This window comes from Lepidothrix coronata, unplaced genomic scaffold (genome assembly GCF_001604755.1).
Source record: "Lepidothrix coronata isolate B3197 unplaced genomic scaffold, Lepidothrix_coronata-1.0 Scaffold109, whole genome shotgun sequence".
NCBI lineage: Eukaryota > Metazoa > Chordata > Aves > Passeriformes > Pipridae > Lepidothrix > Lepidothrix coronata.
The window spans coordinates 2,875,010-2,888,889 of NW_016690289.1; the positions used below are offsets into that span (position 1 = coordinate 2,875,010).

The 13,880-nt window shown below is 42.7% G+C and overlaps 1 protein-coding gene across 1 annotated transcript in view; it reads right to left on the reverse strand.

Moving 5' to 3' along the window:
- Positions 1–13,255, reverse strand: part of ADCY2 (adenylate cyclase 2) — a 210,831-nt gene extending 197,576 nt beyond the window's left edge. Inside the window, exon 1 of the mRNA XM_017824122.1 lies at positions 12,980–13,255. Within this exon, the coding sequence (XP_017679611.1) occupies positions 12,980–13,207 (228 nt within the window). The 5' untranslated portion in view covers positions 13,208–13,255. The remainder of the gene's footprint in view (positions 1–12,979) is intronic.
- Between the last annotated feature and the right edge of the window lie 625 nt (positions 13,256–13,880).

Genomic DNA, 13,880 nt, shown 5'->3' on the forward strand with positions numbered 1-13,880 from the left:
TAAAGCATTATTTACACAATAGTCTTACTGAAAACTTGGTGGAAAAAAGACCATCATCAGAATACTGAAAAAGGAGGAAAGACTGAAAGGCATACACTTCAGTAGGGACTGAAGAAAGGTCTGTATTAACAGTATAGTGAATTAACAAATAGTAACAAGTGGCTATGAACCAAAAAAAGAGACTGAACAGCATAGGATCATAAAAATAAACTACCGAGAGGACTGGTCATCCAACCACAATTGAAACTATCTGAGATTCTATGAAATGCAGATATAAGAAAGGCTGTCAAAGAAGAAACACAAGAGGTCAAGGGATAATTTAGTACATCCAGATAGATTTGCTGTGGATTACAACAGCAGATAGAAGCTGAGATGACTGTCTATGTCTCATGTGCTGCAGAAAAACAAAACAAACAGGTACACAAGACAAACAAAAAACACCCATATGAGGAAAGAAAAAACACTCAATCTGATCTCAAGAAGTGGAAAGAACATGGTTCACAAAATATTGCTGTTGAGGAGCTGCTTTATAACAATGACAAAGCTTGTTAAGCAAACAAATGAAAAACAAAACTCAAACACTAAAATTGAAAGGGGGAGCTATAACCTTACGGATTAAAATCTTCGTAGGCGACCTGAAGACACTATAAAACTCAGAGGCACAGGCCAAAAGCTAATTAATTCCCCAAAATGACTTGAGAAAGACCAAACAACAACCAGAATGCCTGAACGGCCAAGTAGGGAAGGTTCTAAAAATTATCTTTAATAGAAAAAAAAAGCCAAAAGAACCCAAAACAAACCTCCAAACCCACCAAACAACAACAAAAACACACACACATAAAAAAAACCAAACCTGGAAGAGTATAATAAAAAAGAATCATAACATTTATCATTATTAATATACAGACTCAATAATGCAGGCCAAGAAAAGAGCTTGCTTGAGAAATTATTTTTAGGAGTATAAAATAAGTAGTAAATTCTTTTTGAAATATAATTAGGAGTTGGCAGCCTGCTAAAGGACTTCTAATCAAACAGATGATGCAGGTATTAAAAAGAACAGTTAGAGAAGAGCAGACTGTAGCAGAAAGGGTTTGGCTGGGGTTTTTTTGTATCTGTGTTCAGTGTGGGATAATTCTCACTCCAAAATAATCTATACAGCAGAACATACTGGAAGATCTGCCTCAAATTGGAGCATTGGTATAATGCATTACAGACAAAAGCAGCAACATTAAATGAAAAAAAAAATTACCACAGGCAGACAGGGTTCACCAGAAAAAGCCAACAAGCTTCAAAGGAGAAAGAGCTAAAGCTGTAGTAAGATGTAACCTCCACCGAAAGTTCCCCAGTATACAAAGATGGGAATGTGATGTGTCACCAGTCTCTCCTGGGATCCGTCTCAAAGACTAAGGGAAGTACCAGCAAGTCTGGCATCCATCCTGGTAAAATTTGTTAAAAACAAAGGTACCAAAGTCCTCAGGAATCCTAGGGTGTATGTTGTTCGGCATATCCATAAAAAACTTGGGAAAAGAGCTGGATAGCAACCTGACGAAGATGAGGGCCAACTTTGAAGAAACACAACAGGATCTCCTAATAGTTACTATGGAGCAAGAAAATGGTAGATGGATTTCAGCTGAGATGTATTTGAACGGGTGTAGCTCCAAGAAAGCAATCCAAATTTTATACACATGACAACAGGCTCTTGATTGGCTATTAACACTTAGAAATAGAGATATTTGGTGTTTATCATTGGTAGACCCATAAAAACATCATGTTGGTGCTCACTAGAAGTCAAAAAATAATCCAAAATGAAGAACATAGGAAAAGAATAAACAAGAGAGAACACCACAATGCCACCTCAGTGCACGATGAACACCAGAAGAATTCCAATCACCACTTCCAAATGAATGCAAAAGAACTAGAAAAGATGGGTTTCTGAGGATAGTCAAAGCTGCAATACAGTGGCTAGATACTGAAGGAGTAACATTGGGTTTTAAGGTTTCTCTTCTCTGCATGGAGTGGGCACAACTGTGCTTTGATACAGCTCTTTTGATGTTTAAAGGTAGTATCCATCTCAGACCGACAGGAACAACTTCCACTGGAGCTGTCTGCATGAAAATATGCACCCGAAACCCCATGAGCCTGTGACCATTCCTACTGTATCATATGCCACAGAATAGAGGATAGAAACCTATCCCTGCCTAGAACATAATTAGTAGAATCAGAATGTGGTGCTTTTATCTTTTATATACATAAATATATCCTGTGCAAACACCATGTACTCAGCTTGAACAGTGAGCAGTTTCTTTACACACCCTTATTTGCCATATCAGCAGTTTTCTCTCTCTTGGTTTATTTTTCATCGATTTGTACCTTCTCGTCTTGTTAGCCATATGTCATATAAAATCTGTCAGTGCATACAACTATTTAACAAGCTTGGGTTCAGAGGGCCCATAGAGGGTTAGGAACGTGAACGGGACTGTCATGTGTTTCAGTCATCCAGCAGCATCTCAATCTTCTTTTAGGCTGGCAATTATCGACAGTTTTATTTTAAAACACTTAACAGCCTACGAAAAATGAGACAGTCCAACTCTGTTACTAGGGTAACTAGTGACTACAACACTCAGCCGGTGTACTTCAAAAATTGTCCTACCCAGTGGCAGTAGCTGGTAGCCACAGAAGAAAAGCCATGTCCTAGAGAGCAATGACAGTTAATTACATTCGGCTCCCTGAAGTGTCCTGTTCTGAAGAGGGAAGAAGCAAGCAAAAGTTTGTACTTTGATTAAACTAATTATTTCAGCCTCCAGAGCTAATTACCAACTACTCATATAATTTAATTATTTTTAATGTAAATATAGTGATCAACATATTTTTCTTGTGTGCTTTATACTACATGTATTGGTTCTGAATTCCTCTCAAAAAAATATGGCTTAATAATGGCTTAGTTTAGCTTGTTCTCAAAATCCTTCCTTCTAACCTTAAAGAAATCTTAAAGAAACTCTCCAATAAATGCAGCTACTATTTATGCAAATCCCATTACATGAAGATGAGTAGAACACTTATGAAAAACATATGTTTTGCAGTTAAATATATTCAAAATATGTCATTGTTGAAAGAGCTCCATCAGTTAAACACTGTGGATAATACATCACTTCACAAGAGTCAAAGACATGTTTTTCAGGTTAACTGCACCGTAACATGTATTAAAAGTGAAATTCTGGTCTTCCTTGTACCCATAGAGATCCATGGAATTCTGAAATACCCGTTCAGATTCATGGAATTCAGAAGTACTCATTCAGTTATTTGAGCTATTTAATACTGACAGTCATATATCTCAGCCTTCCCTCACCACTTTACTCCTGACATAGTAATTTGTAATCAAGAACAAATGTCAAGATAAACTTGCTTAAAAGTAAAGATTACAAAATTTGAACCAGGGAGCACATGAGTTTCAGCACATAAAGTTCTTTTTAAAGGTCTGTTTAATGACGAAAAAGGTACACTTAGGCTTCTTTCTCTAATGGGTCTCTTAGACCCATTTGCAAGAATACTCCTCAGATTTAACATATCAGCATAATAGAGTAGCATGAAAAATAGTTTTAATATTGAAAAGTCACTACTGTCATTGTGTAATTACTTTTCAAGTGTCTCCTAAGGATTTGCAATTACATACGAAAAACAGTTATTATCACAAAAATATTCTTGAAGTTTACTCCTCTAAGGACACTTTCCACAGTCTCATATGTCTCTCAGTTCAACTAACTTCAAACCAAAGAGATTTCTTATTTCATTTTTGACCCCGGGATCAGGACCACATTCTGCAATGGGTATTATTTCTATAATGATAAAATTTCATATAAAGGTCACAACCAGGTTAACTTACATTTGAAACACAACTGTGCCAAAGAACATCTCAGGAACAAAACTTCAGACATATTCATAGGAAATAGAGCAAAACTGACTGTGCAAATTGAGGCATTCCTATTTTGTGTTAGCTGAGGGCTTATTTAACCAATGCTGATACCTCATTTCATTAAGGCATAGGTAAGAAAATATTAAAAATCAAAGAAAATAAAATCAATCTGGTAAACTGTTTCAGTCTTAAACAGACATCACATCACTTGAAGAAACTTTTTAAAATCCCACCAGCTATCAGTCAGGTTTGGAAATTGCCAGGACTTGCTGGAGCAGGAAACAAGCCCCAGTGAAAGACTGTGGCCATTTTCTGGCACAAGCTAGCAGGGTGCTAGTGGAGATCACAGAACCAACTACTGGTCTGGATAACCTACCACTTCCTGGGTCTTGACCAGAGTAGACTGTTCTCAGACCACTGTGCTACTAAAAAGGACCACCACAGTGCCTGCACCAAAGAAATAGAATCTATCCACCTGCCAGGGTACATAAAGCAACAGGACTTATGAGGAGCAGCTGAGGGAACTAAGGTTGTGTAGTCTGGAGAAACAGAAGTTCAGTGGGGACCTTACCACTTTCTACAGCTATCTGAAAAGAGGTTATAATGAGATGGGTCCTGGTCTCTTTCACCAAATAACAAGCAATAAGAAAAGAGAAAATGGCCTCAAGTTGCTCCAGGGGACGTTTAGACTGGATATTAGGGAAATCTCTTCAGCAAAAGGGTGAGCAGGCTGCCCAGGAAAGTGGAGTCCCCATCCCTGGAAGTATTTAAAACACACGTAGATATGGCACTTGGGGACATGGTTTAGTGGTGGATTTGGCAGTGCTGGGTTAAGGGTTGGATTTGATGATTTTAAGGGTCCTTTCCAACCTAAATAATTCTATGATTCTCTAAGAGCAGGAGCACTAGCAAGCAGGTGCTGAGTCAAGTTCAAAGAGCATCTGTTTTCCTAACACAACTCTCGGAAGAAATAAGGTGTCTGAGTCCTCAGCCTGAATTCAGTCTTGCTGGAAAAGGAGCTGGGGGCAACCTAGTCTTCCTAGGACTTTCTTGCAGGACTGACCAAAGTACTAGCAAATTGGATACATGGATGTGGAGATTTTACCTGGAATGGGAGGACAGCAATCCCACTTATCCAATAAGTGAGCATGTTCACTGGGCATGCCAAAGCATTTAGGGTCTTTAAAAGGTCCCACAGCACACAGTTGGCTGTGAGGAGGCAGGTGGAGAAAAGCAAGTTCTAGCTACTTTTGCAAACACTAGCGAGCAGATCTGAAAAGCTATCAGTCTACATAGGATCTCAAGGGACTATCCAATGATCGGCCCCGGGCGCGGAAAGGAGCAAGAGAATGGGAGCTTCGCCTGTGCGGACAGTGCCATTGTGGGAGATGAGAGGGGAACCCCGGAACACACAGAAGAGAAGGACAACTCTAAACCCGGGCAGATGGAGCTCGTCAGCCCTGTAAGGCAATCCATCTAAGAGAAGGTCACTCTAAACAAACCTACGTCCTGGGGACCTCACTGCCACTGTCCAAGCTCGCTCGGCCCCAGCAGATGAACCTCAGGATTAAAGGGTGGGCTCAGTTCAGCGCATACTGCGTCTCACCTAAAAAATCCATTGCGCAGGCTCGAAGGCCTTACTCGCATTTGCAAAGCCCTGTATCACCAGCGTGCTTGTAACGAATGTGGGTGGAGACCTTTCCCGGATCTTCGTTCGTGAAGACTGGCCTTGATGATCCAATGATCCAGACTAGTTGCACCTGAAGCTATATGGGAAACATATACAGGCCAGAGGACCTCTTACCCCAGCTGCTCTCTGGTGTATGCAACCAGAAGCCATTGTTCCTGCACTTTGGAGCACATCTTCCTGGCAAGGAAAACTTCAAAACTAGAACCATGGATGGTGGAAGAAGCAGATGCTCAGACTAGCAGGTCTGAGAGCAAGGCTGAGAGGTCAGTCATGATGGGTGCTGTTTCCTCTGCCTCTCCCAGACACAAGTCTGGAACACGTTCACACTAGAAACAGCAAGGGGATTTTATATCATCTAGGCACCACTAAGAAAAAGAGTTCTGTTTAGAGACAAAAGATAACGTTTCTATATAGGCTGGAGAAACAGACAACTGGGAGGATAAGTGTAGAGACAGCCTCACACTCCTCTGCACATATGGTGTAACAGGCCCTTCAATTTTCAGCATCATCTGAGTAAGGTTGTGTCTGAAGGTTGCTTACTCAAAACACAAAAATAAAAGATCTGGAGAAGAAATGCATGGAGCTGGGTTTCGGATTTGTTTTTGTTTTGTTTATTTTTTTCCCAATAGGATCAGGACTGATGCTCAAAGAAAAAAAAAGTCAGGGAAAAGGGGTGGAACTGTGTTAATTCACTTATTCTGGGGTCTGAATCCCCCAAAACAGAAATTTAACCTGTTGGCATCTTATCATCATCACAAATCAATATGGCTTGAGCTGTCTCAATTCTTTCTGATATATGCAGAAGCCACTATGGCAGCACATAATTGTTTGGGATCAAAGCTTGGCTATGACTTGAGATGCAGGCACAGGACGAAACACTTACAGGTGTTCAGTTCTACTTTGTTCCTGTGATGCCCGCACACCCAGCTGCTCAAGAGATCTATCTGTGTTAAGTGTCCATGCCATCATCAGCTTGGAGTGACACATGGTGCAGTCTGGAAGATTCCAGTGACTGCTACCATTATAACAAGGAGAAGTTTTCTTAATTACAGCATAAATGTAGGAACTGTGATCTCTGGACAACGTTCTTAATCTAGAAGACCTTTTGAAGGCTCAAAGAAACCTATTCACCATTTTTATATAAGTTATAAGATCCCCACAAATGGGTCAGATATATTTGTTCACAACAAGGAACTTGAAAACAACTTAAAAAAAAAATTAAGGAAGATAAGCAGACAGGTATTCATAGGTTCATGGCAGATCCACTATGAAGTTGCCAACACATGATTTGTGAATCCACACACCTGGCTTGATGCTGATAAAGACAGCAGACAATTGTAGCCCAATCCATTACCTGTCTTATTCCCATTGCACCGCAGTAAACAACAGCTCTAGTAAGTATGTTATTTATCATTTCTGTCAGCTGCAGTAATGATTAGGAGTTGTGGATCCACCACTTTGAGTCACAATTTGTGACATTAAATAAGTTTTCCATTGCCAGGGTATTCATAAAACTTTAATTTAAAACTTTAATTTATTAAGACTACAATTACAATTCAAGGCAAAGTATTTTTCCAGCATAGCCATACCCGTGGTTTTATCCAATTCTTATTCAGAATTCAGGTTATTCAATATGAAGGATTAAACAGAGGTATGCAAAGTGAGGTTGCCACTAGCACCTCATTAACTTGAGAGCTCTCTGTTTCCAGGCTTGTTAGGGACTGGCAAATGAGACAAGCTCTTAGCAGTATTAAAAGTAACCACAGATGTACTGGGAGTGTCATTAGTGAATGAAGAAAGAAGAAGCCCAGACTGATGTAGTACTGAGGAATGAAACCAGACAGAAAGTTAGGCAATTTCTACTTCAGACAGGAAGATACAGCAACCCTTCTCACTCTCACAGAACCAAAGATATTACTGGAAGGAACACTGAGCAGGGATAGCAATATCCTAAGAGTGTATCAAAAAACTAGCAACTATAGCTAGAAGAATATATTGCAATATGGTGTCGGGAGACAAGAAAAAAGAATTAGAAACATCGGATTTCCTCACACAACATTTTAATAGGGGACTTGAAAGCAGAACTGTACACTCAATTATACCTGAAATTATGAAAAGAAAAGGCATTGTAAATACACTGGTGTTTATTTTGAATTCTTTCTCATCTTGGTAGTTGCAATAATCTGGTGGAATGAGTTTAAGAAGAGGTAGGTACCTCCTGGGCACAACAACCAAAGCATCAAGCATGCAAACAACTTCTGCTTGTCCTCCAATTAGTGAGGATTTTCCTACTTCATTACCTTTCCTGTGGCTTAGCTTTCTTCTTGAGGGAATGGATATACTGAAGTTTGAAAGCAGCATAGCAGATGCTTTGGCTTACTTTCACTCTATGAGGATTCCAAGGAACACTTTCAGACCTTGGGTATTCTTGGACTTTAGGAAAACAGTTGGTGCTCCTAAACCAAAAAAAGCTGTAATTTACACAGAGATGATCGCAAAGATTTCCTAAAATTGAGAGTACAAATGATCTTACATTATGGCTATATTATTCTATGCAATTAGGTTTTAGCAGAGCATCTCATGAATACAGATATAAAATCACATCGTCAGTGTGGTGACCTTTTGCTGTGGATGGATGAATTTTTCAGATCCAAGGCGATGAGAACATTACCAGAGGTATATATCAGATGCTCTTATACAGACACCTTATCACTTGAAACACTGCAATGAGAATGATGAAACATCTTCTAAAGCTACTTTTTCCACATGGACTTGGAAGACTTTTCTCCCTTTATTTCAGAAAGAGATTATGATCCTGGAAATCTGGAAGGGCTTGGCTGAAGTCAAATTTTTACCAGAAACAGCAAGGATTTATTTTAGGAGTAACGCCAATTTGAGGGAAGGAAGATTTGCTATCCTTCTGACTAAGGGCCCAAAGAAATGGCACATGCAGTTCCAGCCCCAGAAGGCTTAGAGGACTCTCCTGCTCCTGTTCTCTTTGCACAGACAGTTCCCTGCCAGCCAGGTTGGCAGCTAAAAAGTTTTCATGTACTTCTTCAGAATGAGGCGGCTACCTCTTCTTCCATGCAGATCAGCTGAAAGTAAATTCAGTCAGTCTGCTGCCAGAAAACCAATTCCTGCAAAATGTACATTTGTCATGTCAGAGGTACACCTCGCTAGTTAATTGTATTCTCCTCTTAAGCACGATTGACTACTCCCCTTTTTGCTACAGAAGGTATTTGGGCATGTCAGTGAAGCAGCTGTGCAGCCAATCTTTAGTTTCTTGAATTTATGAATCAGTAAAAAGGTTCGGGAACCATAACTGAGCCTACCAGCATGATTGTGAGCTTTTTAGGAACTTCAAAGAAGTGGCTGAGGGGGTAACTAATACCTCTGCTCCACATCAGGCAGCCAACTCAAAGCCATCTCAGGTGCTTTAGAAGAGGGAAGGCAATAGAATGCCACACTGCAGAAGCACTTTTCACTCAACACGTGCTCCACTTGGATAATGGTATCATCAAGAAGTATGCATCTACATACCAGCATCAACACATCAACAACTACATCTTAAGGGCTTTACAAGGTCACATGTAGCAGCAAGAATTTGTGAGGGAGATAAGGAGATAAGGGCTGCAGACTAACATTAAACACCACATAGGAAGCTTGAAGGTTTTGAGCAAGAGGCATGAGCGTACACATGTATCTGGTAGCAGGTTGGTGAACCTTGAGTTTTGGGAAAAGGGACAGAAAGAACATCTTGACAGACTCAGATCTTCTCCCACTTACCCCACAAGTGCTAAAAGATTCTGATATCCCTGAACTACAGATTTTTATTGCAGCCTGTATCTATGGACTGGGCACTTTTTATGTCTAGAAAAATACATGGATAAAGGAAAGTTATGGCCTTCCAATAAATTGTACAATTTGGACATCTACCCTGTCTTCAGTCTGAGCTTTGTTTAACCACGTAAGAAACAAAACATCACAATTTCAGATAATTCCATTACACTCATATCTTGCATTAGGAATCTAAAAATGGCGTTTTTTTAATCTCCTACAAATTGCAGTTATAATAGATACGCTTCTGTCAGAGACAAAACTATTCCAGATTCCACTAAAAATGGTCATAAGTTGTTAGCACTAAAAAGGGAGAGGGGGCGAATAATTAGTTTGTCCTACATATTATATTGAAAGAACAATACAATAGTCAGAGAAAAAATGAAGCTGACCTCTGGCATTTTTAAATGGTGGAAGGTTTTCACTGGTTTGGAAAAATAATTTACTCTCTATCGATTAAAACAGCAGCTAAACATGGATGACTGATCTCATTTTGCCAGTTTGCAGTTCACGCCAGGTACAGAGAAATACAGAGGATACTCTGACACAGGAAATTCAAAGGTTGATACTATCAGTACATTATTTAAAACTACAAGCTGTGAATGGTCATCTTTCAAGCAGAATCTGGGAGTTTTATATCTAGTGTTTGAGGAGATAGAATGCTTAATTCCAAAGGTCAAAATCACAATAGTTTTCTGAAACAAAAGCAAAATCTCCTAAGAAACCTCTCTCAGTAATAATAGCGGTACATTGTCTGAAACAAAAGTAATCAGATTTCCAGGCACACTTTGTAAGTAACCTTGTTTACTGTAATTTTGCAACAGCTTTAATAAATTTTTCATCTGAAATCAGGAAGGCTATAGCTTGTATTCTGACAGGTTGAAATAGCTGAGTAAGTTGAATACATCCCTGTGTGGCTGGCTGTGTTTGGGAACACTTAAGAATATATTGCCACAAAAAAAAAAAAAGGGGGGGGGGAAACTCAGATATCACAGTGATATATTTTAACAACTAAATTGGTTTCTGGGGTTTTTTTTAAGAAAGCCTAGATATAAAAATGGTTCATACTTCATGAATATCCATCTTAACAATGTCCAAACCCATGTTCCATGTTTTAACCTGTTCTTTGAAGCACAAGCAAGAAATACACATTGAGTGTTATGGTTAGTCATTTTGGAGTTTTGCTTCCACAACAGGTTTAAATAATTTTCAGTAAAATCTTAATTGCTTTGTACAGAATCTAAAGGAAACAACTGTTAATACTTCCTTTAACTTCAAATGCATACCACAGACCTACTATCCCACTTCACTTCCATTGCACCTTCTCTACAAAATTAAATCTTCCATCAAAACAATCACACATGTACAAATTGTGCAAAATAAAAGACAAGGATATTGGTACTGCTTTTTGTGGCTCAGACAGTCCTAACGGTATGTCCCTTTTAAATCATCAGGCACAAAAAAATGACTAAGATTCCATTGCTATATAAAATGAGTATTCTTTATGCAGATGTGGGAGAAACATATCTAAACCTTCAGTGGTTTTCAATTAAAATTCAATATTTTAATCACAAATGCAACCAGAAGCTAGACTATAATAAAGCGCTTTTAGGTGAAACTCTGGGCAGGGCTCCAAAGGATTTTGTCCAACATCCTGTGGCTAGAAATTCATATAGGCAAGCTTTCTCTCTGCCTGAAGTTACTTTCATCTGTCAACTGGAAACTTTAAGGATGAGCCCCACCTCTTTCTCCACTCACCCATCCAGTTGTTAGCTACAGGAAGACAAAGGCTCAGGAAAAAGGTTTTAAAAGCATTTTTTTCCTTTTCCGGTATGTCTGGAATTCTAAGTGCAGACTGAACTATAAAAATTCACTCTTTCTGAAGTAAGAATGCCTGGCAAGATTCAGCCAGCTTACAGTTTTGTTTCCATAACTTTGAGCAGTCCTTTGACCCCAGCCCAGTGTTATGCCCACCGTTGTTACTGTAAATGATTTACCTCAAGAAACAGAATTACCAAAATAACCTCAATCTTTAGATCATACCACAACTGAAGGTACAAAACTTAATGCTAAACACTGCCAAACCCAAATTCTGCCACCTTGACTGTAGGTGAGTATGGTGTATGTCTCCACACCCAACTACGCCTCAGCACATGCCTGACGGACTTCATTTCCACCTTTCATTGGTCCCTTCAGCCCTGATGGACAAGCACTCAAGCACCAGAATAAGTGGTCAAACCTGTATTTTGTACACAGAGCTCCAAAACTGAAACACTTAGACATTAAGCAGCTGAATTATGAGGCATCACCATTACTGGCCTCACTTTAGTCCTTTTACAACTGTTCTGTACTTAACAGGAATGGCACTTGAAACAAAAAAAGCTCAAAATACAATTGATACAAATAGTAAAAGGAAATAAACCACCAATTGACTCAAAGTTCAGCTAATCCTGCAAGCAGTTACTGTAGTTTTTAAGGCAAAAGTTTGGTCAAGATAGAAAGCAGGATTCTCTGTATAAGCAAACACTAGCTGCAGTGCCTCTGGAAGAGAATCCATTAGATTATACTAACCTACTCATCCTCTCCTTTAAAGACCACTAGCTCAATTCAATAAACATTACGCTTTTCAAGAGACCATTAGAAGACTTGTTTTTTAAAAAAGACTTTGAGACCACGCAAATCCTATTCTTCACTTCAGAGGTATACAGTAATACCAACAGCCTGTCTCTAATCACTAACAGGAGGAAAACTGTAAGGAGCAAGAATTTTACTGCTCTCTGCAGCTTTTCCTTTGCGTTCAACGCAAGGGCAAATGCCACCGACTTCTGGGGGAGATAAACTAATACCGACTGTCATCTGCCTCTGTGACATATTTTTCCTCCCAAAAGCTGGAAGCCCCGCACTGGTCATGTAGAAAAGGGATCCGACCGACCAAACTTCACCTTCCTTAAAAACGAGTGCTGCGCTGTCCCAAAAGCTTCCTCGAGAAAATGGGTCAAACGCTAGAAAATGGTATCGGAGAAGAGGGCGCGGGGGGGAAAGTGTATAAGGAGGGCACGGCCCCTGCTTACTTGCCCTAAAAACATTACTTTAGATACGAGTACCGACTGCATCTTTGGGCGGGGATTTAAACCCTGCCACTACAAAGGCGACCACGGCCAAGCCGGTAGCTGGAAGAGAGCGGAGCCAAGGAATTAAGTGAATTAAACTCGATGCGCTTGTTGTCTCAGTTTTCGCTCCATCAGCCGCGCGGCCGCTGCTCCAGCGTCGCTTCCAAATATCGGGCAGCAAAGTTTGGGCGGGGGTTCCCCGGCCCCCGCCGCCACCTCGGCGCCTCCCGCCACCAACTTTCCGCCGCCGGAGCTGCAGCACCGGCTGTCACCCGCCCCGTCCCGTCCCGTTCCGCCCCGCCCGGCTCGGTTCGGCTTGGCTCGGCGGAGGGCGCCGGGTGCGCGGATGCCAGCGGGAGAGGGGATGCCGGATAGCGGCAGCGGGGATACCCGGGGACGGCGCGGGTCCCAGACTAGGAAGGTGTCTCTTACCAGCCCGGAGGCGAAGAAGACGGCCAGGAGGGCCAGGCAGGCGCCCATCACGATGAGGAGCAAGAAGACGATGAGCGGGTGCTGCTGGCTCATGCAGTAGTAGGACTCGTAGAGCCAGTCCCGGGAGCGGGACTGCTCGGCGCTCGCCCCGTAGCCGCCGCCCGCCTGCTCTGCCCGCTCCAGCAGGTAGCGGCGTCTCCTCCTCATCATGATCGCTTCTTGCCACATCGGGCAGAGCCCGCGCAACTCCCTCAGCGCCGCCGCCGCCGCCGCCGCTGCTGCAGGAGGCAGCCGGGGAGTGGAGCGGGGCGCGCTCCCGCGCGGGAGGCGGAGAGGAGGAGCCGCGGCGGCGGCGGCAGCGGCATGGGCATGGTTCGCCGGGATGCCGCGGCCGCCGCGCAGCCAGCCCGGGGCTTGGTGCGCCTCCGGCAGGCGCCACCCCGCACGCACATGCCTTGCCCGACTCCCCCGGAGGAGGGGGCGGGAGGCGCGCTCCTCCTCGCCGGGGCGGGGAGCGAGCGCCCGCCCAGAGCAAGCGCCCGAGGGCGGCGGCGGCGGCAGCGGGAGCGGGAGGTTCCTGAACGGGCGGCCGTGAGAGCAGTGCCTGCCCCGCGCCCCTCCGCCCTGGCGCCTGGAGGTGCCCCAGGGGCAGGGCCACCTGCCCCCGCCTGCGTACGGCCGGGAGCCCTCTCTGCCCCAGCGGGGTTCGGGGCCGCCGCAGGTACTGGTGCTGCCGGCGGCTGAGGCGAGAGCGCGGCGTGAGCCGCTCCCGAGCCCGCTCCCGGCGGCCCCGGCTCTGCCCGGCTCCCAGCGGGGACGCCGCAGCCTTGGCGAGGGTGCGTGGCAGCACCTCCCGGCGCCAGAGGGAGAGACATTTGGAAATTTCTTTGAAATTACTCCC